Source organism: Martes martes, assembly GCF_963455335.1.
Source record: "Martes martes genome assembly, chromosome: 7".
Classification (NCBI taxonomy): Eukaryota; Metazoa; Chordata; class Mammalia; order Carnivora; family Mustelidae; genus Martes; species Martes martes.
Genome location: NC_137894.1, coordinates 85,700,415 through 85,726,529, shown reverse-complemented (window position 1 = coordinate 85,726,529; position 26,115 = coordinate 85,700,415). Strand labels below are relative to the sequence as shown.

At 36.9% G+C, this 26,115-nt stretch overlaps 1 protein-coding gene across 1 annotated transcript in view; it reads right to left on the bottom strand.

Moving 5' to 3' along the window:
• Nucleotides 1-26,115, bottom strand: part of TTC6 (tetratricopeptide repeat domain 6) — a gene marked incomplete at its 3' end in the record, with an annotated part of 209,867 nt that overhangs the window by 35,718 nt on the left and 148,034 nt on the right. Inside the window, exons 14-22 of the mRNA XM_080809740.1 lie at nt 24,611-24,731; nt 22,856-23,006; nt 19,909-19,991; nt 16,678-16,754; nt 10,010-10,170; nt 7,223-7,357; nt 5,477-5,626; nt 4,096-4,236; nt 2,708-2,821 (exon numbers count right to left, since the gene is read on the bottom strand). Of these exons, the coding sequence (XP_080665866.1) occupies nt 2,708-2,821; nt 4,096-4,236; nt 5,477-5,626; nt 7,223-7,357; nt 10,010-10,170; nt 16,678-16,754; nt 19,909-19,991; nt 22,856-23,006; nt 24,611-24,731 (1,133 nt within the window). The remainder of the gene's footprint in view (nt 1-2,707; nt 2,822-4,095; nt 4,237-5,476; nt 5,627-7,222; nt 7,358-10,009; nt 10,171-16,677; nt 16,755-19,908; nt 19,992-22,855; nt 23,007-24,610; nt 24,732-26,115) is intronic.

Here is a 26,115-nt window from a genome sequence, read left to right as displayed (position 1 = left end):
ATACACAGCAAGTGAGTGGGCAGGCAGGCCAGCAGAGGAAACGCTGTCTGCAAGGAGGCAGTAGGTGGGCACTGTTTTTAAAGAGGGAGGGTGAAGAGGTATGCCAAGTTTGGAATCTCCTCCTTTTTTGGTAATTGTGTCAGGTTGTAAAAAGTCCTTTGGTTAGTTAAGGCCTACAGATAGTTTAAGGTGGGTCACCTGATTGGGCTTTCCTATTCAGCCAGGGGGTGGCTGTGGGCCATTACTACCTATCATCGCTCAAACATGTTTGCCTGAAAGTGGCCTCTATAGTTTCATCAGAAAAGGGCCAAATCTTAAATGCCTGTAGCTCATGCTAACTGAAAATACAAATAAACATTTTACTATTTGCTCACTGGTCCTTCTCCAGTATTTCATTGCCAAACACTCAAGTGTCTAAAAGAACTGTACAATTAAAGATCCTATATGTGCATTGTGACATAATTATAAGCAAACCTCTGGCAGAGCTGTAAAAATAATTCATAATATGCATAAAACAAAACAAAACTAGAATGTTTGCAGTTTTCCTGTCATGGAATCCCAGAATGTAAGACCTGTAAGATGCCTTAGAGATCCACTAAGCAGCTGAATATGTGACACAGGAGGAAACAAAAGGTGGGAAATGAGATGCCATGAAGGTCAATAGCAGGATTTGAGTCATGCCTCTGCTATTATTACTAGATCTTCAGTCTTAGGGAAATTACTTAACACTAAGCCTCACTCTACTCACCTATAAAATTGGAATACTAATAACATCATATTGTTGTAAAAGTCCACTTAAAAATATTTTGATTGTATGTTGGTAAAGCATGTAGCTCAGTGCTTGTCACCCAATAAGCCCTAAGTAAGTGGCAACTGTTATTTATATTAAAATGAGGTGGTAGGAAGCAGAATTCCCCTCTTCTTAATTTTTTATGATAGCATATCTTAGAAGAATGCCTAAGTGCATTTTCTGCAGAAAGGTACTTGCGTTTTCTCACTGTAGTGATGGTAGGAATGCTGAGAAACAGGTGGAGGGAGACAAACAGGGAGGAGGGGACACTGTTAAATGACATCCGGTCCACATGCTGGAGGTCAGCTGGTTTTACAAAGCCACCTAAAGACTGTTAGCCAGAAGCAAACAAACCTGTGAACACCAATACAGGTTTCTACTCTGTGTGACTTGGATATGTTCCTAACTTCTCCCTGCTTCCATTTCCTCCTCTGTAAACTGTCTCTGTTGGAAGAAATGTGTTAGCTGGCTGGCAGCTATAAGATAACCAATATGTCATTATTCTAGTTAGATCTCCAGGTAGTTTCTCATTTTCCTATTCATAGAACACTGATTCTGCTAGATATCAGAGATAACAAAAATGGGAGTTCCCTGCCCCCACCCAGTCCATTGTTTGTGGCTTCAGAGTTCCCCAGAAAAGGCAGGAATGGGGTGGGGAGGGAGCCGGTCAAAGACGCCTGCTGTGCAGGTTACTTGATAAATGATCCTCTAATTAGCTTTCAGAATCTTAACAACTCCTTTGTTAAAAATTAGTTATTCATTTGTCAAGATTTCTGGAGGAAACCTGACAGACTGGCTGCCAGGAATTCTACAGTCTCTGAGGTAGGAACAATGGTTCTCAACTTATTCCTTTCCATACCAAATACCTCTCTAAATCTCCGAATGTCTTAAACAGATTTCACTGTCCAAATTTCAAGGAGGTTGGAGGAGAACAGCAGGAATGTGGGGTAGTCTCAGAGGAAAGCTTCACTGACTGTGGAAGTAGAGAGAAAGGAGAAGGGAAGACAAGCAGACAACAGAGAAGAGAAGCGAGAGGACGGGACAGGGCAATGAGGGCAAGACCAGCTGGACAGTGAGGATTCTTGACTGGGAAAGGACCAATCCTGCAGGGGTAGGGAAGAGAAGGGTAAGATTAGAAAACAGAAAAGACAGTCTGCCCAGGTAGAAGGTGGATCAGGACAAATAGAGAAAAAGTTTTACTGCAGCCATCATTTAGGGCTTCAAAATACACAGGCAATGATCGTCACTGGTTCCAGACCTGGAAACCATCATGGAAAACCCCCTGCTGTGTCTGTGGTCTGAGTACTGTACCAAAAAAATCCCTAAACAAACTTCTCTAGCTAATGTTGAGATTTTGAAGCAAAGATATTGTTAATGATCACTGCTTAAAAATTCTGCAAGCAGTATATCAGTAGAAACATTCACTCAAATGAGAATTGTGAAATATATTTTAATTTGTAAATGCCTTTAAATGCCTATAAGAGCATTGTAAAATTAATTCTCATGTGACATTGCAAAGATTGTATAAAAATATTTGGTGAGGGGGCGCCTGGGTGGCTCAGTGGGTTAAGCCGCTGCCTTTGGCTCAGGTCATGATCCCAGGGTCCTGGGATCGAGCCCCACATGGGCTCTCTGCTCAGTGGGGAGCCTGCTTCCTCCTCTCTCTGCCTGACTCTGCCTACTTGTGATCTCTCTCTCTCTGTCAAATAAATAAATAAAAATCTTTAAAAAAAAATATTTGGTGAGGACCGATAAAACATTAAATATTCTTTGAAACTGTTCTTTGGTTTCTCAAGTTTGGGTGTGTGTATGTGTATTTCCACAGGAATTACTTTTCAAAACTATAACAGAAGAAAATGCTTTACACTTGCTTTAAATGTGTTTACATATGTGTAGTTTACTAAAATGGTCACTTACCATTCGAAGTTCATTTATCTTGGTGTAGCACAATGCTCTGTTATAAAATGCTATGTAACTGTTTTTGTCCATATTGATAGCTATAGTTAAATCTGTAATCGCTAGCTTATAAGTCTACAAAGAAAAAAATAACTAGATAAGAAGGATCAATCATAATGGACTAAAAATTTAATTGCAAAATAAATTCTTGATTCTATCAAAATTTTTGGAACATTCATTTACCCATTCTGTGCATCATCTGTGAAATTAAGACAGTTAAGCTAATCTTTCACAGAGTTAATTAAGATCTCTTGGTAGGAATTATTTATAATAATGTTTCTCCTACCTGCAAATAAAATTCAATATATAATTTAATTTAGATGATTATCTTATTGCCAATATTGCTATAAAGCAAGAAGAAGATTATACTTCTTATTAGTAAAAGAGAAGCCACATTCATCCAGTAAACATTCACCAAACCTTGCTTGCTTCTGTCACTCATACAGTTATGTAACATAATGGTCATGTTTTCTACCCATGGTCTCTTTCACTTCCTCTTTGATGCTTCTCTGATAACTCAGATCATTCATTTCTGTAGATAGTAATTTTCATGGACTTAACACGTAATACAAGGTCTTACCTTTGCCTTAAGGTATTATTTGCAAAATATTTCATATGAAATAGTTACAAAGAAAGGTCAGAAAAGAAAAGTAGGGAGAAACAAAGTATTCCTTGTAGTATCAGATATCAATGGGGCTGCTCACACCATTTGATCCAGTAAGTTCCATTTAGGAGTCAATCATAAACTCCAGCAATGGCTTTGTTCTCAGTGTGTGTAACTGTATTATTTAAGACAGCAAAATGGTACAACATTTAAAACAAACCAAATGCCCAACAATAAAAATAAACTATGGTAGAATATTATTCAGTTTTTAAAAATGGTATCTTCAAAGATTGTGAGAAGCAAGGCACAACAAATTTGTAAGTAGCATAATCCCAGTTTTGGAAAATACATATCATATTTTCAGGGAAAAAAAGACTAAATGTAAATAAACCAAAATGCTCTCAGGAATTGTCATTTGATGATGGGGATAATAGGTGATTTTAATCTTCTTTATTCCCCTATGTAATTTCCAAATCCTTTGCAATGAATATACACCACTTTCTTAATAAGTAGTAAGTGCTATTTAAAATATAAATATAAAAAGTAAACATCAATATTTTGTGCAAAATTATGAATTGAAATCCCTTTGATGTACTGTGAAAGCATAAAGGGTTCTATGCAGTTGTGCCTTTTATACCATGGGGATTCTCCTCTCACAGAGGGAAAAAGGAAGCTAGTCACAACTTGACATCTGAGCATCTGCCCACTCTAAAATCTCAGTTAATAAGACAGGAAACAGCCCTACCTTGTTGTAGTATTTCAGAACTCCTCTGTAGATATAGGCACGCACACTCTGAGGATAAATTTTGATGGCCTCATTACAATTCAAGATTGCTTTGGAGTATCTGCCTTTCAAACCATAGAAGGCTACGCGGCTTAAGTACGCCTTTTCAGGAAAAGAGCAGAAGAAAGCAGAAATGAATATTTTAGTAAAGCATCAATTCTCCCAAAATATATAGTTTGAACAAATCCATGCCATCCAAAGATGGTATAAAATATAGTCTTTTTTCCCCACTCTCTTTTATTAGAAAATATTTCAAACAGACACCTGGGTGGCTCAGTCAGTTGAGCATCTGACTCTCGGTTTTGGCTCAGGTCATGATCTCAGTCAGGGCTGTGGGACCGAGCCCCGTGTAGGTTCCAAGCTCAGTGGAGAGTTTGCTTGAGATTCTCTCTCCCTCTCCCTTTGCCCCTCCCCAACTCATGCACACACTTTCTCTCAAATAAATAACTCTTTTTTTAAAATAAGAAAGTAGGGGCACCTGGGTGGCTCAGTGGGTTAAGGCCTCTGCCTTTGGCTCAGGTCATGATCTCAGGGTCCTGGGATTGAGCCCCGCATCGGGCTCTCTGCTCAGCAGGGAGCCTGCTTCCCTTCCTCTCTCTCTGCCTGCCTCTCTGCCTACTTGTGATCTCTGTCAAATAAATAAAATCTTTAAAAAAATAAAAATAAATAAATAAATAAAATAAGAAAGTATTTTGAACATAGAGAATAATTTAAAAAATAGTACAATGAACACCCATATAACTACCATGTGGATTCAATGATTATTATTTCACAATATTTATTTTATCTATTTTTCTGAACTATTTGAAAATAAGTTGTAGACATCACTATACTTAATACATAATACCTGGCGACCCCCAGGCTTTCCATTATGCAAACATTTTCCTACATAAGCACACTATCATTATATATCTGAGAAAATTAACAGTATTCTCTAAAATCATCTAATATTTAGCATATTCAAATTTCATAGTCAAGCTTCACCTATTGAATTTTGTGTTGTCTGTACAGTCTCTTAAAAGGCAGGAATAAATGTGATAGCAAAAGATGAAGTAAATAAAATTAGTAACAGTATATGAAATCATAATTTATAGGTATAATAAAATATTAAAAGTATTTATAAACATCACAATTCATGAAGCACTTTTACATAAAGTATCACTGTTGTAAACAAAAGTTTTAGTTCAGGGGGAAATACAGATATAGGAATTATCAAAACACAGCCGAAAAATAGGCATAAGTAACCAAATCTTGCTAACTAATAACAATGACATATGAAGATTTAGTAGTTTTAACAAATTTGACACATTCTCCAAATCATAGAAATTATTCATTTAAATACCTGGTAATGTTTTGGATTGAGGGTAATTGCACGATTAAAATCCAGGACCGAGCTATCCTTCTGGAGTTTTACTTTACAAAGCCCACGTTGATAAAAGCCTTCTGCAAAATCAGGGTTTGCTTTCACAGCTTTTGTAAAACAATCAAAAGCCTAGAAGAGTATTTTGTTAAGTAGTGAGAACAGAGTGAGTAGAATATATCAGTGAAGATATATGAATGAGTAGAATATATTAATTTAAAATGTTAATAAATTATAGTGTGTAACAATCGTGGAAAAGTTTTCACTTGTCTTTGGTCATTTTAAATTCATTTTTCCCAGTGAACTTTGTGAAGAAAATAAAAGTAATATAAACAGGCCAGGTTTATTACTGTAATTTATAGGTTCCTTTACTCCCAGACTAATGTCAATATAACCCATATTGTTAGATAACAGTACTTTGGGAAGTGTAATTTTAATTGTTATTCTTCATATTCTTCATTATTCGAAGTACAACTTGTACATTTATTTTTCATGAGGGTCCAAGAACCATAGCAGATATATAGTTATGAAATTTCTTAACAGTGGAACTCTAAAATTTTCCCCAACATTGCAAAGCAAAGATAGGTTTGCTCTGGTTGTCCAAAAGGGCTAAAAACACAGAAAAGATTTATAATTAATCTTATATTTTAGGGGATTTCCTAATGGAACTACTAATCAAGTGCAACTCTTTTTCAAGTTTATGGAGTTGCAACACCCTATGAATACAAAGACCAGAATGGTGTGTGGGTGTGTGTGCATGACTATGTGTTTCTGTGTCTATATGTCTGTGTGTAGAGAAATTAAATTATGAAATACCCCATGTTAGCCATTATAAAATAACAATTATTTTGTCACATCATTAACAATTTTAAAATGGAGTCTGCTTGAGATTCTCTCTCTTCCTGTCCCTCTGCCCCTCCCCTGCTCATGTTCCCTCGCTCTCTAAATAAATAAATAAAATGTTTTTTAAAAAATAAAAATAAGGGGCACCTGGGTGGCTCAGTGGGTTAAAGCCTCTGCCTTCGGCTCAGGTCATGATCCCAGGGTCCTGGGATCGAGCCCCGCATTGGGCTCTCTGCTCGGCAGGGAGCCTGCTTCCCCCACTCTCTCTGCCTGCCTTTCTGCCTACTTGTGATCTCTGTCTATGAAATAAATAAGTAAAATCTTTTAAAAAATAAAAATAAAAATAAAGTACTTATAATTTAATAAATAAATTCATAATGTGATAAAAAAATTCTGCTATAATAATTTCTTACAGTTAGATTTACTGTTTTGGTAGAAATCAGACATTAGTCTTTGGAATACTGTGGACAAACAAGCCTCAAATAAAATGTGTTGAATAAGTAAAACGATATAGTAGGTATTGCAGAGTGCACACTGATTGTAATAAGCCAACCTTTATAAGAAATTTGGTCTAGGGCACCTGGATGGCTCAGTGGGTTAAAGCCTCTGCCTTTGGCTCAGGTCATGATCCCAGGGTCCTGGGATGGAGCCCCACATCGGGCTCTCTGCTCAGCAGGGAGCCTGCTTCTTCCTCTCTCTCTCTCTCTCTCTGCCTGCCTCTCTACCTACTTGTGATCTCTGTCTGTCAAATAAATAAATAAAATTTAAAAAAAAAAAAAAGAAATCTGGTCTAGTCACTCACTGTATAGGTCAGAAACAGAATTGAATGCAAAGAATGAATTTCTATAATCACAAATAATCTATGCTCCTAAATATACGAAATACCATTTGTATGTTGTCTTCTTCCATGTAACAAAGACCCAAGTTATACAGACAGTCTGCTGAAGCTGCTACGGCATTCGGTCCTTTATCAGAATGAGAAAAGATATCCAACGCCTTTTTAAACATTCTCACAGCTTCCTAGAGCGATTTAAAAAAAAAAGACAGATGAGAATGTTTCTTTCTGGTATTTATTTAACATGATGAACATGACAGCTTAAAGATTAAAGGGAATCCTGAGTGCACAGCCTGACTCACATTTCACCCTAGGCACACAGGCCTGGTAATGACACAGGCCTTGTCAGTGCACTGCCAGACAAGGACCCAGGCAGGGAATCTGATGGCAGGGAATCCCACCAAGGTGCCTCTCCTACAATCCACTACTTAAGCAGGCTTATACATGCACACTTTTGAAGCTATAATTTCTAAGTTCTAAAGGTTATTTTCTGTTATTTTCTCATAGTCTAAAATCAACTTAAATTTATAGACTAGTTTATGGCCAGTTTTTTAGAAATGTTCCTGGAAGAAATACTAGACAGCTATTAGATAGTAAAGGATTTCCAATGATAATATCTGATGTGGTTTTAATCGACCTGTATTTTTGTCCTACTGTCCTCTTATGGGATTCCGCTGGCACCAGGAAATGAACTAACATCAAAAATCACCCATTTAAACTATTTAGTCAAAATAGTTGAAATTCATTAATGAAAAAAATTCAATTTCTCAGACAGAAATGACTTTTTATAACAAACTAATAGGTGCATTTATCTATATGGAAATACAAATATTTATGACTCTTTAGCCCATTTTCTTAATTATTTTAGATTACTAAAGACACCATGAGATTTAGCTTGGATATGCTAAGTGTCCTCTGTGCCCCCCACTTAGCTTTTACTTCATGTATTTACAGCCCACCTTAATGTCCATCTTTCCATCCTCTCTCTCAGCATGTGACCTTGCTGTAGAAAAAAAGATATCACCTTCTTTCTCCATTTCCCTCCTTTTTACTGTTCAGTGTATCTATATCTTCCTTCATCTCCATCTTTTTTCTCTCCTGTCTTTGAGTGGTTTCCTTTCTTCTCCTTTCCAGAGCTAATTCCTCAAGCTGTATCCTTGACTCCAACTCCTTCTGCCCCACCCGAACATAAGTTATTTCCTTCCTCTTCTGGATTACTGCCCCTTCACTATCTCTTTGAGTCCATTGAGTCTTCCATCCCATTTAAATTAAAGTGAACACATCTTCACTTCCTCTTGCTTCCTCTCATAGTTGATGTCCTACCTGTTGCTTCTTCACGACTCTAAAAAAGTCTCCTAGGGAAGCTCTGGAGGGGCTTGCAGGTAAAGCATATTTACATTCCAAATAGAATACTGTGTCTGTTGTGTGGATAAAGGCGTGAAAGAGAGCAACACGGTTGCTATCATTCTAGCAAAATAAAAATATGCTTTGGACTAGGATAATGACCACAGAAATAGAGAAAGGAAGTAGAATTGAGAGCTATTTAGAAAGAACCAGGCGAACATCACTATTGATTGGATAGAAGAGGGCAATCAAAGGTAACCCCGAGTTTCTACAGAGCAATGGGTAGGGGTAGAGGAGGTTAAAGTAAAGAGAAGAGTATTCCAAAAAGAAATTCAATATCATAAAGGTGTCAATTCTCCCTACAGTAACCTAGAGTTGACAGAATTTTTAATGGATCTTGACAAGCTGAATTTAAAATGTATATAGAAGAGAATAACCAGGAGTTTCCTAGATAAGAATATGGTGTAGGGACTAGCTCTACCAGATATCAAGAATTACAATAAAACTATAATAATTAACTATCATAATAATTCAGACATTGTAGGGGCACCTGGGTGGCTCAGTCAGTCGAGCATCCTACTCTTGATTTCAGCCAAGGTCATGATCTCAGGGTCATGAGCCTGCACTGGGCTCTGTGTTCAGCAGGGAGTCTTCCTGAGATTCTTTCTCTCTCTTTCTGCCCCTCCTCCCCCTGCTCTCTCTCTCTCTCTCTCCCTCTCTAAATATAACAAATAAAACTTAAAAAAAAAAAAAAAAAGACTTTACACTATTGGGCCAAGGATAAAAAAAAAAAACTGACCAAAAGAACAGAATAAAGAGCCCAAATTCAGATCTGCATATATATGAAAACTAGATGTACCTCTTCAGATCTTTGGTTTGAGAGAACATTTCAATAAATAATACTAGAACACCTGAATATCCATATGGGAAAAACTGATATTTTATCACTTATCTCACACTCAAAGAAATCAATTTAAGTTAAATTGATGAGACAGGAAATATGAGTGGTTAAGAAACATATAAGATGTTCAGTCTGTGCTCAAACAGAAAAATGGGAATTAAGACCACAATGAGACATCAGTTTTTATCTACTAAGTTGACAAAAATAAAGTAATAACCAGTTACAGTAGAGGATGGAGATGAACAGGCACACATGTACATGACAGGTAGGAGAATAAACTGGTACAACCCTATGTAATAATGTGTCACTTTCTTGAAAGTTAGATATTCACATTCTCTACACACCAGCAATTCCACTCTCTAGGAATATATCCTAGAAAACTACTCCACATGTTAACAGAATACATGAAAAAGAATATTTATAGCAGCCCTATCCTTAAGAGGAAAAGAAATAACCCAAATGTTAACACAAGAATCAATAAATAAATGTTATAATTTAGTTTTATTTTTAAAATTACATAAACCATCATTCTAATAAGCACAATATAAAATCCCTGTTAATAGGTTAGTAAATGTTATCCAAGAATTTTCACCTTGTTTCTCTTGGCCTTCATTTGGGCTTTTGCTAGTAGAATATACATGGTGAGCTCAGGCCTGTTCAAAGTGATTCCATCCAAGACCTGGATGGCCTTGTCATGGTTTTCACAAAATGAATAAATGAGTGCTTGCTGTATAGGACTCAACTCAATGAGACCTAAAAGGAAAAGAAAGTTTATCAGTACCTTTACCAAGTATCTAGGATTAAATTATTTTAAAGAACTCAAGCAATTCAATAATTTATATTTGAAATATGGATTAATAAATCAATACAATACTAAAATCTGTTTACAACTAACAAAAATAAGACATTCCAATTACAAACAACAACAAAAACAAAAAAATAAAAGTATAACCCTGGCATCTCCTATAATAATCTCTCACAAGACTCATTTCATTATGAAGCATTTAATAGTTGACTATGTACATATGAAACACAAGATATAAAGTATCAAAATTTATCTTTGATTAGAAATAAACCTTTCATGTTATCTATATATAACTATTGCAAACAGTATAAACATTTTTAGGAGGTAGGAGGAGTCAAGATGGCAGAGAAGTAGCAGGCTGAGACGACATCAGGTAGCAGGAGATCAGCTAGACAGCTTATCTAACCATTGTGAAAACCTACAAATCCAATGGGAAATCGAAGAGAAGAAGAGCAACAATTCTAGAAACAGAAAATCGACCACTTTCTGAAAGGTAGGACCTGTGGAGAAGTGAATCCAAAGCAATGGGAAGATAGACCGCGGGGGGAGGGGCCGGCCCCCGGCAAGCGGCGGAGCAATGGAGCACAAAATCAGGACATTTAAAAGTCTGCTCCACAGAGGGACATCACTCCAGAGGCTAAACCAGGGGGAAGCCCAGGCGGGGTCAGCGTAACCCCAGGTCCCGCGGGGTCACAGAAGGACCGGGGGTGTCTGAGTGCCACAGAGCTTGCAGGTATTAGAGCGGGGAAGCTGGCTACAGTGACAAAGCCGAGGAGTGAGCTCTCAGCCCGAGGTTACCTTGTGCCGGTTGCAGGCTGGGTGGGCTCGGAGTGCGGCCGGAGGCCACAGAGATGGAAGCGACCGGGTGCATTTCTCCAAGTGCCAGCAATTGACCGCTTTCCTACCGGCGCGACCGCAGGCCAGGGAGGCGGGGCGGTTGGGCGCTTTTCTCTGAGGGCGCACTGAGGAGCGGAACCCCAAGCTCTCAGCTCCTCCCGGCTGAGAGATTGGTAGGCCACCATCTTCATTCCTGTCCTCCGGAACTCTACGGAAAGTGCTCAGGGAGCAAAAGCTCCTGAAAGCAAAGCAAACCCGAGCGGATTACTTAGCCCAGCCCCTGGCAAGGGCGGTATATTCCGCCTGCAGCAAAGACACTTGAGAATCACCACAACAGGCCCCTCCCCCAGAAGATCAACAAGAAACCCAGCCAAGACCAACTTCACTCACCAAGAACAGCAGAATTCTAGAAGAGGAGAAGGCAAATCTTGTCTGGACAAAATGACAAGGCGGAAAAACTCACCACAAAAAAAAGAACAAGAGGCAGTACCAAAGGCTGGAGACCTAATCAATACGGACATTGGTAACATGACAGATCTAGAGTGCAGAATGACGATTCTCAAGGTTCTAGCTGGGCTCGAAAAAGGCATAGAAGATATTAGAGAAACCCTCTCCGGAGAGATAAAAGCCCTTTCTGGAGAAATAAAAGAACTAAAATCTAACCAAGTTGAAATCAAAAAAGCTATTAATGAGGTGCAATCAAAAATGGAAGCTCTCACTGCTAGGATAAATGAGGCAGAAGAAAGAATTAGTGACATAGAAGACCAAATGACAGAGAATAAAGAAGCTGAGCAAAAGAGAGACAAACAAATACTGGACCACGAGGAGAGAATTCGAGAGATAAGCGACACCATAAGATGACACAATTAGAATAATTGGGATTAGAATAATTGGGATTCCAGAAGAAGAAGAAAGAGAGAGGGGAGCAGAAGGTATATTGGAGAGAATTATTGGAGAGAATTTCCCTAATATGGCAAAGGGAACAAACATCAAAATCCAGGAGATGCTAAGAACGCCCCTCAAAATCAATAAAAATAGGTCCATACCTCATCACCTGATAGTAAAATTTACAAGTCTTAGTGACAAAGAGAAAATCCTGAAAGCAGCCCGGGAAAAGAAGTCTGTAACATACAAGGGTAAAAACATTAGATTGGCAGCAGACCTATCCACAGAGACCTGGCAGGCCAGAAAGAACTGGCATGATATATTCAGAGCACTAAACGAGAAAAACATGCAGCCAAGAATACTATATCCGGCTAGGCTATCATTGAAAATAGAAGGAGAGATAAAGAGCTTCCAGGACAAACAAAAGCTGAAAGAATTTGCAAACACCAAACCAGCTCTACAGGAAATATTGAAAGGGGTCCTCTAAGCAAAGAGAGACCCTAAAAGTAGTAGATCAGAAAGAAACAGAGACAATATACAGGAACAGTCACCTTACAGGCAATACAATGGCACTAAATTCATATCTCTCAATAGTTACCCTGAATGTTAATGGGCTACATGCCCCAATCAAAAGACACAGCATATCAGAATGGATAAAAAAACAAAACCCATCAATATGCTGCCTACAAGAAACTCATTTTAGACCCGAAGACACCTCCAGATTTAAAGTGAGGGGGTGGAAAACAATGTATCATGCTAATGGACATCAGAAGAAAGCTGGGTGGCAATCCTTATATCAGATCAATTAGATTTTAAGCCAAAGACTATAATAAGAGATGAGGAAGGACACTATATCATACTCAAAGGGTCTGTCCAACAAGAAGACCTAACAGTCTTAAATATCTATGCCCCTAACATGGGAGCAGCCAACTATATAAACCAATTAATAACAAAATCAAAGAAATACATCGACAGTAATACAATAATAGCAGGGGACTTTAACATTCCCCTCACTGAAATGGACAGATCATCTAAGCAAAAGATCAACAAGGAAATAAAGGCCTTCAATGACATACTGGACCAGATGGGCATCACAGATATATTCAGAACATTCCATCCCAAAGCAACAGAATATACACTCTTCTCTAGTGCACATGGAACATTCTCCAGAATAGACCACATCCTGGGTCATAAATCAGGTCTCAATCGGTATCAAAAGATTGGGATCATTCCCTGCATATTTTCAGACCATAATGCTCTGAAGCTAGAACTCAATCACAAGAGGAAATTTGGAAAGAACGCAAATACATGGAGACTAAACAGCATCCTTCTAAAAAATGAATGGGTCAACCAGGAAATTAAAGAAGAATTGAAAAAATTCATGGAAACAAATGATAATGAAAACACAACGGTTCAAAATCTGTGGGACACAACAAAGGCAGTCCTGAGAGGAAAATATATAGCGGTACAAGCCTTTCTCAAGAAACAAGAAAGGTCTCAAATACACAACCTAACCCTACACCTAAAGGAGCTGGAGAAAGAACAACAAAGAAAGCCAAAACCCAGCAGGAGAAGAGAAATCATAAAGATCAGAGCAGAAATCAATGAAATGGAAACTAAAAAAACAATAGAACAAATCAACAAAACTAGGAGCTAGTTCTTTGAAAGAATTAATAAGATTGACAAACCCCTGGCCAGACTTATCAAAAAGAAAAGAGAAAGGACCCAAATAAATAAAATCATGAATGAAAGAGGAGAGATCACAACCAACACCAAAGAAATACAAACAATTATAAGAACATACTACGAGCAACTCTACACCAACAAATTTGACAACCTGGAAGAAATGGATACATTTCAAGAGACATATAAACTACCACAACTGAACCAGGAAGAAAGAGATAACCTGAACAGACCCATAACCAGCAAGGAGATTGAAACAGTCATCAAAAATCTCCAAACAAACAAAAGTCCAGGACCAGACGGCTTCCCAGGGGAATTCTACCAAACATTTAAAGAAGAATTAATTCCTATTCTCCTGAAACTCTTCCAAAAAATAGAAATGGAAGGAAAACTTCCAAACTCATTTTATGAGGCCAGCATCACCTTGATCCCAAAACCAGACAAGGATCCCACCAAAAAAGAGAATTACAGACCAATATCCTTGATGAACACAGATGTGAAAATTCTCACCAAAATACTGGCCAATGGGATCCAACAGTATATTAAAAGGATTATTCACCACAACCAACTGGGATTTATTCCAGGGCTGCAAGGTTGGTTCAACATCTGCAATTCCATCAATGTGATACAATACATTAATAAAAGAAAGAATAAGAACCATATGATACTCTCAGTAGATGCTGAAAAAGCATTTGACAAAGTGCAGCATCCCTTCCTGATTAAAACTCTTCAAGGTGTAGGGATAGAAGGCACATACCTCAATATTATCAAAGCCATCTATGAAAAACCCACTGCAAATATCATTCTCAATGGAGAAAAACTGAAAGCTTTTCCGCTAAGGTCAGGAACACGGCAAGGATGTCCATTATCACCACTGCTGTTCAACATTGTACTAGAAGTCCTAGCCTCAGCAATCAGACAACAAAAAGAAATTAAAGGCATCCAAATTGGCAAAGAAGAAGTCAAACTATCACTCTTTGCAGATGATATGAAACTATATGTGGAAAACCCAAAAGGCTCCACTCCAAAACTGCTATAACTCATACAGGAATTCAGTAAAGTGTCAGGATATAAAGTCAATGCACAGAAATCAGTCGCATTTCTTTATACCAACAACAAGACAGAAGAAAGAGAAATTGAGGAGTCAGTCCCATTTACAATCGCACCCAAAACCATAAGATACCTAGGAATAAATCTAACCAAAGAGGCAAAGAATCTATACTCAGAAAACTATAAAGTACTCATGAAAGAAATTGAGGAAGACACAAAGAAATGGAAAAATGTTCCATGCTCCCAGATTGGAAGAACAAATATTGTGAAAATGTCTATTCTACCTAAAGCAATCTACACATTTAATGCAATCCCTATCAAAATCCCACCCATTTTTTTCAAAGAAATGGAACAAATAATCCTAAAATTTATATGGAACCAGAAAAGACCTCGAATAGCCAAAGGAATATTGAAAAAGAAAGCCAAAGTCTGTGGCATCACAATTCCAGACTTCAAGATCTATTACAAAGCTGTCATCATCAAGACAGTATGGTACTGGCACAAAAACAGACATATAGATGAATGGAACAGACTAGAGAGCCCAGAAATAGACCCTCAACTCAATGGTCAACTAATCTTCGACAAAGCAGGAAAGAATATCCAATGGAAAAAAGACAGCCTCTTCAACAAATGGTGCTGGGAAAATTGGACAGCCACATGCAGAAAAATGAAATTGGACTATTTCCTTACACCACACACGAAAATAGATTCAAAATGGATGAAGGACCTCAATGTGAGAAAGGAATCTATCAAAATCCTTGAGGAGAATGCAGGCAGCAACCTCTTTGACCTCAACTGCAGCAACTTCTTCCTAGGAACATCGCGAAAGGCAACAGAATCAAGGGCAAAAATGAACTATTGGGATTTCATCAAGATCAAAAGCTTTTGCACAGCAAAGGAAACAGTTAACAAAACCAAAAGACAACTGACAGAATGGGAGAAGATATTTGCAAACGACATATCAGATAAAGGGCTAGTATCCAAAATTTATAAAGAGCTTAGCAAACTCAACACCCAAAGAACAAATAATCCAGTCAAGAAATGGGCAGAGGACATGAACAGACATTTCTGCAAAGAAGACATCCAGATGGCCAACAGACACATGAAAAAGTGCTCCACATCACTCGGCATCAGGGAAATACAAATCAAAACCACAATGAGATACCACCTCACACCAGTCAGAATGGCTAAAAATAACAAGTCAAGAAATGACAGATGCTGGCGAGGATGCGGAGAGAGGGGAACCCTCCTACACTGCTGGTGGGAATGCAAGCTGGTGCAACCACTCTGGAAAACAGTGTGGAGGTTCCTCAAAAAACTGAAAATAGAGCTACCCTATGACCCAGCAATTGCACTACTGGGTATATATCCTAAAGATACAAACGTGGTGCTCCGAAGGGGCACGTGCACCCGAATGTTTATAGCAGCAATGTCCACAATAGCCAAACTGTGGAAAGAGCCTAGATGTCCATCAACAGATGAATGGATAAAGAAGAGGTGGTATATATACACAATGGAATACTATGCAGCCACCAAAAGACATGAAATCTTGCCATTTGTGACGACGTGGATGGAACTAGAGGGTATCATGCTTAGCAAAATAAGTCAATCAGAGAAAGACAACTATCATATGATCTCTTTGATATGAGGAAGTGGAGATGCAAGGCGGGGGGGGTTGGGGGGAGGTAGGAAAAGAAAAAATGAAAAGATGGGATTGGGAGGGAGACAAACCATAAAAGACTCAATCTCAAAAAGCAGACTGAGGGTTCCTGGGGGGAGGGGGGACAGGAGAGGGTGGTTGGGGAAATGGACATTGGGGAGGGTATGTGCTATGATGAGTGCTGTGAAATGTGTAAACCTGGCGATTCACAGACCTGTACCCCTGCAGCTAAAAATACATTATATGTTTATTAAAATAAAAAAATAAAAAATAAAAACATTTTTAGGAGGTATTTATTTTTCAATTAAGACAATTATAATTTTGCATTGATTATATTTACCTTTGTTCATTTCTGCTACTTGATAAATAGTAAACTTTGCAAGATCATAACATTTCATCATAAGAAGATATTGTCCTCTGGAAGAAATAATACCTTTTTAATTCTAAGCAGTAAAAAATAATTTTTCTAAATCAAAATGACTTATAATAAGTCACTTACATTTTTGTAATTATAATACTTTTATTCATACTTACATATGTATGATAAAAACAATGAAAAAATTATAAATATTTTATATAGTCTAAATAGACCAATTAGCATGCAGATGTGATGAAAAACAATTTAGGAAAAGTGAAGCTGAAAGAAAAATACTCAATTTTTTTTCAATGATCTGTATTTTAAATTTTGTACTCTAAACCCACAGCTAACATCATACTCAGTGGTGAAAAACTAAGTTTTCCACTAAGATCAGAAATAAGACAAGAATGTCCATTCTTTCCACTTTTATTTAATATAAAAGTCCCAGCCACAGCAACAAGACAAGAAAAAGCAATAAAAGGCATCCAAATTAGAAAGGAAGAGGTAAAACTCTCACTATTTGCAGATGACATGATACTATATAGAGAAAACTCTAAATACTCAAAAAAAAAAACCTATTAGAACTAATAAATGAATTTAGTAAAGTTGCAGGATTCAAAATGAATATAGAAAAATCTTTTGTTTCTATACACTAAATAGGGAAAGATTTGAAAGAGAAATTTTTTTAAAAATCTCATTTATAATTGCTTCTAAAAGAAACAAATTCCTAGGAATAAATTTAAACAAAGAGGTGAAATATATGTACTCTAAAAATTATAAGGCATTGATGGAAGAAACTGAAGGTGACACAAGTCAATGAAAAGATATTCAGTGCTTATAGATGGAAAACTATCCTATCCAAAGCAAATCTAGAGATTCAGGGCAACCCATATCAAAATACCAATGGCTTTTTTCATAAAACTAGAACAAATAATCCTAAAATTTGTATGAAACCACAAAAGAACCCAAATGTCCTAAGCAATTTGAGAAAGAAGAACAAAGCTAGAAGTTTCATACTCCCTGATTTCAAATTATCCTAAAAAACTATAGTAATCAAAGCAGTATGGTACTGACAGAAAGCAGACAACAGACAACGGAAGAGAATAGAAAGCCCAGAAATAAACGTATGGTCAGTCAATCTATGAAAAAGGAGGCAAGACTATGCAATAAAGAAAATACAGTCTCTTTAATAAGTGGTTCTGGGGAAAAATAGACAGTTATATGCAAAAGAATGAGTTGGATCATTTCCTTACACCATACACAGAAATAAACTCAAAATGGATCTAAGACTTTATCTTATGTAAGACCTGAAACTATAGAACTCCTAAAAGAAAACATAGACCAAAAACTCTGTTATTGGTCTTAGCAATACTTTTTTTTTTTTTTATCTGTCTCCTCAGACAAAGGAACAAGAGCAAAAATAAAGCAATGGGACTGCACTGAATTAAAAAATAATAAGTCTTGCACAGCAAAGGAAACCATTAACAAAATGAAAAGTCAACCTACTGACTGGAAGAAGATATTTGCAAATGTTATATCTGATAAGGGGCTTATATCCAAAATATATAAAAAACTCATACAACTCAATACCAGAAAAAAAACAAATAATCTGGTTAAATATGGGGAAAGTACCTGAATATTTTTCCAAAGAAGACATGTGGATGGCCAAAAGATGTTCAACATCATCAGGGAAATGCAAATCAAAAGCACAATGAGATATTACCTTACAGCTGTCAGAATGGCTATTATCAAAAAGACAAGAAATAACAAATATTGATGTGAAGAAAAAGGAACCCTTGTACACTGTTGATAAGAATGCAAATTGGTACAGCCACTATGGAAAACAGTATGGAAGTTCCTCAAAAAATTAAAAATATAAATACCATATGATCCAGCAATTCCACTTTTGAGTATTTATCCAAAGAAATGAAACACTAATTCAAAACAGTAGATGCACCACTATGTCATTGCAACATCATTTGCCACACCTAAGATATGGAAGAAATCTAAGTGCCCATCAGTAGATTATTAAGTCTGAAAAGACAAATGCTATATGATTTGTATTGTATACAAATACTGTATTATTGTCTGAAAAGACAAATACTGAATGATTTCACATGTAGGATCCGAAAACCAAATGAACAAACAACAAAAGCAGTTTGGGGATCATTTGGATCCCAAACCCAAATGAACAGACAACAAAAGCAGAAACACCCATAAATACAGAGAATAGTTGCCAGAGGGGAGGGGGTGGGTGGGTAAAATAGGTGCAGGAGAATGGGGGGTACAGGATGCCAGTGATGAAATGAATAAATCATGGGGATGAAAGATACAACATAGGAAGGAGAGTCAATAGTATTGTAATAGGATTATTTGGTTGATAGCTACACTTATGGTAAGCATAAAACAAAATAAAGAGTTACTGAATCACTATGTTGCACACCTGAAACTAATGTAGCATTGTATATCAACAACACTTCAGTTTTTAAGAAGATACGGTATATATGTGCAACAGAATATTGCTCAGCCATAAAAAGTTCACCCATCCCCTCCACCCACCTCCCCTCTGGTAACCCTCTGTTTGTTCTCTTATTAAGAGTCTGTTTTTTGGTTTGTCTCTTCCCCACCCCCCTTGTTTTGTTTCTTAAATTCCACAAATGACTGAAATCACATGGTATTTGTCTTTCTCTGAGTGGCTGGTTTATTTTGCTTAGCATTATACCCTCCAGATCCATCCATGTTTTTGCAGATGGCAAGATTTCATTCCTTTTGTGGTTGAGTATATCCCACTGTATATATACACATCTTCTTTATCTATTTATCTACCAATGAACACTTGGGCTGTTTCCATAGTTTGGTTATTGTAAATATTGCTGCAATAAACATAGAGATGCATATATATCTTCAAATTAGTGATTTGTATTCTATGGATAAATACCCAGTAGTGAGATTACTGGATCATAGCATAGCTTAAACAGTTGTATTTTGATGCAAGGATAGAGCAAAGGGGAAATCTGATTATTTCATAATACAAATTATCTTAAAATTTAATAAATACAATAGCTATATCTGACCCGTTAATTAGAAGAAGGCCATTGCTGGGAGAGTAAATGCAAAAAGAGGAGCTAGAAGGATCAAGAGGGAAGTAAAGATCTCAACAGCTAGCTCATGTGCTAAGTTATCCAAAGAAGAACTCCATTTCTATGTTCATACCTTATTATATATAATTGGATTCCATCTGGCTGAAGGTGGATAGCACGCGATAACTCTCTTACTGCCTCTTTCGGTTTACGTAGCTGTTGAGTGATAAACAGAAACTTTGCTTATAATACCGATTGCTTCCCTTCTGATGTTTCCCTCCCACCATTCAGTATGGAAATTTTGCAAGAAAATTTCCTAATACACATTTTTTAAGAATCATCAAAGCAAATAAGATACAGGAAAGTTTTTTTTTTTAAGTTTATGATGCAAAGTCTTTGGTTCCTTAAAACCACATAAATGTGGTTATATCACAATTTATAGTTTGTTTTCCCTTTTCAGTTAGCTTTTTGGTTTTTCTCCTTTAACCAGAACACCTTTTCCACCTTTTCCATGCTAGTTAATAAACTAGCATGCAAAGGATGGTAAAATAAAAACTACAAGTAAGTTCTACTTAAAAATAGGAGAGGAAAGCAGCGCCTGGTTGCCTTAGTTGGTTAAGTGAGCAACTCTTGATTTCAGTTCAGATTATGATCTCAGGGTCATGAGATCAAGCCCAGCATCAGGATCCACGCTCAGTACATGGAGTCGACTTGAGATTCTCTCTCTCCCTCTCCCTCTGCTCCTCCCCTTGCTTGCACATGTGCACTCTCTTTCTCTCTGAATAAATAAATAAAATCTTAAAAAAAAAAATAAGGGAGGAATAACAAGTTTGCACTTAATAAGTAAGTGAATGAATAAAACAAAATACAAGAACAATGGAAATTATATGTTTAAAATCAATATATAATGTAAAGTAAACATTGATTATTTCCTTAATACAGGTCACAGGAGCATAATCTGGGTTTGTACAAATGTGGGGGAAAAAAACCTACTATCACTGGGAGTATCACAAAAGGAGGACTATAGAGACCCCAGCAAAATGAACCTGGGACATCAACAACTCCTCTTACAACACTGACATAGTGATACAAAGAGGAGAATGCACAGAACTAATTTGTGCACAGAAGTAGGCAGCATCTGTTGAAATATACAAACTGTCTGGAGGAAATAGTGGATGGAGTCAAAAGAAGGAATCTAAAAGTAGGGAGTATGAAATGTGTTTAAATAAATTTGAGAATTTCCATAGAACTTCAGTGCTTCTCAAGCTGATCCTGCTCCACTTTGTGTAATTAATAAACCATCTAATTTCATTATGTCTGCATTGTTCCACCTGTTCCAGTATCTATGCATTGAGGAAACCCTGTTTGGCAAAGATGGAGGCTCACTGTCACATCTTTATAAGCTGTCCTGGGGTAGGACTTCTCCAGGCAGCCTTAGATTAGATTCTCTTTGTAGGCTGAACACACATAGTAGGCATATGCATATCAAACACAGGGTTTGATTTGCAATTGTTTTATTTACATGAGATCATGCTGTGCACACTCTTTTCTGAATCTTGCTTTTCTTATTCGACAATACTGGTATCATTTGAATTACTGTTTTTATTGACTACATAGTATTCTATGGTATGACTACAACACAATTTATTCAACCATTACCACGTAGACTTTTTCCTCCTAAGAATAATGAGACTTTGAATATATGTCCTTATACCCTGATATCGTGCTGGTGCTTTGGTTTGTAAGTGTGCCCAGAAGGAATTCCAACTTCTCCAGAAGCCTTCAGCTCCATCAACATGGAGTTAAGCAAAAAGACCACACACCAGAAGTATGCCCATCCCTTCCCCAGCAATAGTGAAGAGCAAACTTTCCCTGAGGCAATACTAAGTCTGCCCTGGTTCTTCTACCTCCATCATTAGGGAGGGAAGGACTTTGTGTGGGACTCCAGTCACACTGGGTCCTGAGATGTGGACAGTGGAGAAGACCCGCTAGCCAACTCTCGGTGGACAAGCAGTATGAGCAAGAAATAAACATTTGCTATTTTGTTACAGTGATTTTTTTAAGTGTTTTGGAGATTTTTTGCTGTATGTGTTTATATGTGTTAGTGTGTGTATATGTTTAACCACAGCACAAACTAGGCTATCCTGACTGAAACCAGTGTGATTAGAGAACTTCTAGAAGACGAGGGTAGAAAGGTAATAAGGAGCCAATTCCTGTGGCTCTTGCAGACCTTTAGCTTTTGCAGGATTTGGCTTTTATTCTGAGTGCAAGGGAAACTATTAAAGGGTTTTGGGCAAAGTGAAATAATCTGACTTGTGTTTTAATAGGATCATTATAGCTGCTGTGTTGAAAAATCCATCAAAAAGTAGTAAAGAACAGAAGCAAGAAGACCAAGAGTTCCCTGCAATAATCCTGGTGAGGAATGACAGTGTTTTGGGCAGGATGGTTAGTGGATATCTATCTTGAAAGATAGAAACAGCAGTTAGTAGTGTTCATCACTGGAAAGTCCGATTTGATTGGAATCAGAGAGGACTTTTTTACTATTTATTGCATTGTTTGACTTCATAACACTAAAGATAAATTACACTTTTTAATTTAAGTAACTTATAAAATTTAAACAATATTAAAGGTAAGTGTGAATGAGTAGCATCTCATTATACGCATGGATCCCATTCTACAAACCCACCTACTCACTATACACACACACACACACACACACGCAGAGTCCAAACAACAGACTGCAAAACATTAACAGCAGTTGTCTCTAGAGAATAAAATTATGGATGGTTTTTAACTTATTTACATACATATATTGCATGAAAGAAATATATATTATTTTTGGAATAAGGAAAAAAGTTATTTTTTTTAAATGAAAGACAAAAATTCATGCCTCATAAGTAGAGTCTTTATGCATAGGTAATTATATTAACTACTTCTATGTAATATTTGTTGCTTGAAAATGCATTAATCTCTATAATTAACTGAAAACAAGTACATTAATAGCTAAAATTATATTGAACAGGTAGATTTCCAGAAAATTTTAAAAAATTTTTAAATCGAGGTTTTCAAAACCTAAATACCTTCTGATAGGTTTCTGCTTGACAAATATAGCTTTGAATATATAAAGGATCAAGTCTAATAGCCTCAGAAAAATGCAAGGTGGCTTCAAAGTAGTTATCCAAGTATAGCAGATGTATGAGGCCAATATTTATGTAAGCCAAAATAAGGGTTCTAAAAAAAAAATGAGAAAGCAAAACCTTGTTAGACATTTTAATTATTTCAAATGTTTTTCAATTTTGAATGAACCTAGTGAAATACATACATCAATATATAACAGGGTTTTTTTTTAATGTTTTACTAAAGCAAAGTAAATCAATTAACTATTCTCTATTAAAAATTATAAACACCTTTATAAAATCCTTAGTAGAGAATCAACATTTGTAAAGAGTATGCTAGGAACAGAATTCCTGAAGTCCTCAGGCAATACTTTACTCTTTCTTGACTTAATCTTGACTTATCTTGAATTACAAATTTAGTTTTTCTCAATTTAAAATTTTCACTTCAGGCTATATTGTATTTGCCCTGAGTAACAGAAACAGTAATACTCCCAAGGCCTGGGGTTAAAAATCCTCTCCACATAGGTATAACCCAGCTTCTCTTCTATATAAACTAAATGTATTTTTTTCCCTCTTAGAATCCAAAAATTTTCAATACATAAATGGTCTTAGAAATTACTTGATCCAATGCCTCTATTTCAAAATGAGGAAAACTACATATCCTATAGCCCAGTTTCATTAGAAGCCTAGACCCTTTGCCTAAAAGACATCAAAGTTTGTACTGCCCATTTTTTGGCTTTTTTCAACTTAAACTCTTTTCCTTCCCTTCCTGGCTCAAAAATATCCAAAAGAAAACTACTGGGGCCATTATGGAGCCATTTTCTACCTTTCCTGAGTCAAACTTAAAGTTTACCTTATATAAGCCAGGTAAACATTCTGCTGGTTGGCAGTTGGCATGCTCTGTTACTTTTTTTTGACACCTTTCATTTTAATGAATGCTTCATTGAAAAGAAAGGAAATTAATTAATTCTGTGTTTTAGAGCTGAGGCTTCTGACTAGTGTGTGCAATTCTCAGTCTTTATTTCTTCCTGAACCTATGTTCTAGTGGAATTGGTTTCTTTCTTTTTGCTTTGCGATGCAAAATGAAGTCAGAAGTTCTAAATAGAGAGTTTCTTCCGGTTGAGTCATATGTTGTGCATAGCAGTATCAAGCAGAATATTTTCTCATTATTTTATTTTTTTTAAAGATTTTATTTATTTATTTATTTGACAGACAGAGATCACAAGTAGGCAGAGAGGCAGGCAGAGAGAGAGGGGGAAGCAGGCTCCCTGCTGAGCACAGAACCGGGTATGGGACGGGTCCTGGGATCATGACCTGAGCCGAAGGCAGAGGCTTTAAACCACTGAGCCACCCAGGCGCCCCTCTCATTATTTTAAAAGTTGGTGACAGTTTTTCATGAAGTTAACTTCAAAAAGCCCTAGCCTGGGTATCCCCACACTGCTGTTAATAACTTTGTGTTGTTATCTGTGAATTGGACTCCTCTCATAGAATGCATGCAACTTCTAAAATTTGCAAAAGTATCTGAGGCAAACCAATGTCAGGAACAGGTCTTATTTTAGAAGTTGTCTTATTTTCAGAAGTAGTATTCTGTTTCTAAGATGGCTTTATAAATGTCTCATTTTATAAAGTTATTAATGATGAGGGGAAAGGGCTTTTTCTTTCATTCTTTTCTTAATTTTATACCAAAGTGAAATCAATAAGAATAAAAGGAAAACGTACCTTTCTAGAGAAATAACAGTTTCAAAGTCACAGACTGCCAGCAACCAAAGTTTTAGATCTGCATAGAGTATGCCCCGATGTAGAAAACAACCAAGATTCTCATAGCCATCGTTTATGAGAGCTTAAAAATAAAGACATATAGCTTACTCAGGTTCTGAACAAAAATATCTGAGTTATATTTTAGTCTTCACCCTTCTTATTGCTTATTCTTACACTTTAACTTTTCATAAAACAGGTCTGTGATGAATATATTTGGTGAGTAAAAAGTAACATTCACATAAAAATGTATGTGTTTATAAGTAAAAATGTGACTATCAAGGTTCGAAAACTCATTAAAATTGGAAGAAATCTTGGTGGTAATCCAGGATAGTCCACTCACTTCATAGATGAAGAGATTAAGTGCAAAGGAGCTAGGTTCATTGACCACAGTCATGCTGCAAGTCAATGCAAAGATGGAATCTCTGAGTCACATTAGTGGATGGCAGATGGAAGAGCACCCTTGCCCTTAATGACCCGTTCATTATCAGAAGGGCATTGCTATTGGCCATAAAAAAGGCTCTGGTACAGCCCCAGACTGGGGTAAATGGTAGAGATCAGGATACTACTCAACAACACAGAAGGGCAGCTCAAAGAGGCTACTCCAAGGTCAGCAGAGCTTGGAGTTAAGGCAGGCAACTTGACTATGCATGTCCCAAATAACAGGAGTGTGAATCTTCTTCAGTTCTTCTCTCAGTTCTCCAGGTGTGTGTCTCTCATCTGTAACTGGTCTAGGGGTCATCTCACATCTCTTCACTTCCTAATTTTCCCTTCACTTTTTCAAAAGTGAAGGGAATTATATGGGTTTTCCACAATATTTGATCCATGTCTTCTAAGCTTCTCAAGCCCATTCTGGCCAAGAAGGGAAAGTTTTGCCAAAAATGTGCATAGTGCTTAGTCTGGAACACAATCTCACAGTACTAGATTTTGGGAAGTATATCTAGTGTAAGCAACAATCATACAGATTAAATAAATAATCCCATGAAAGCAGTCTGACTGCTCCATTCACGGTATGACTGGCTGGCAAAAAGCAACTCGGCTGCAGTTTCGGGGTTGCTCTATGAAGGGAAAAAAATATTAGAATTACTTCACTTCTCTGGGCCTCCACTTCTTCATCAGGGATGAAAATAATACCTACCTCATAGCATTACTCTGCATATTGACTGAAACACCACATACAGCATTTAGAATAGCATTTGGCAAGTAGTCAAATGCCCAATATATGTTAGATATTATTACTACTTGGAAAACAATCTTAAGGGTCCTTTTATAATGAGGAAGATAAAACTCTTCAGGCTAGGCTGCAGACAAGGATTAAAGCCAAAATCAAGCTGGTCTGCTCTGAATAATTAAATGACAGAGATTTTGTATTATTATGGTAGTCTAGAAAAGAGGGAGTGAAGATTCCACAACTTGAAAAAGAGAGAAGTATGAGAAAGAGGCTTAGATGGCTGAAGAGAAAGGAGTCT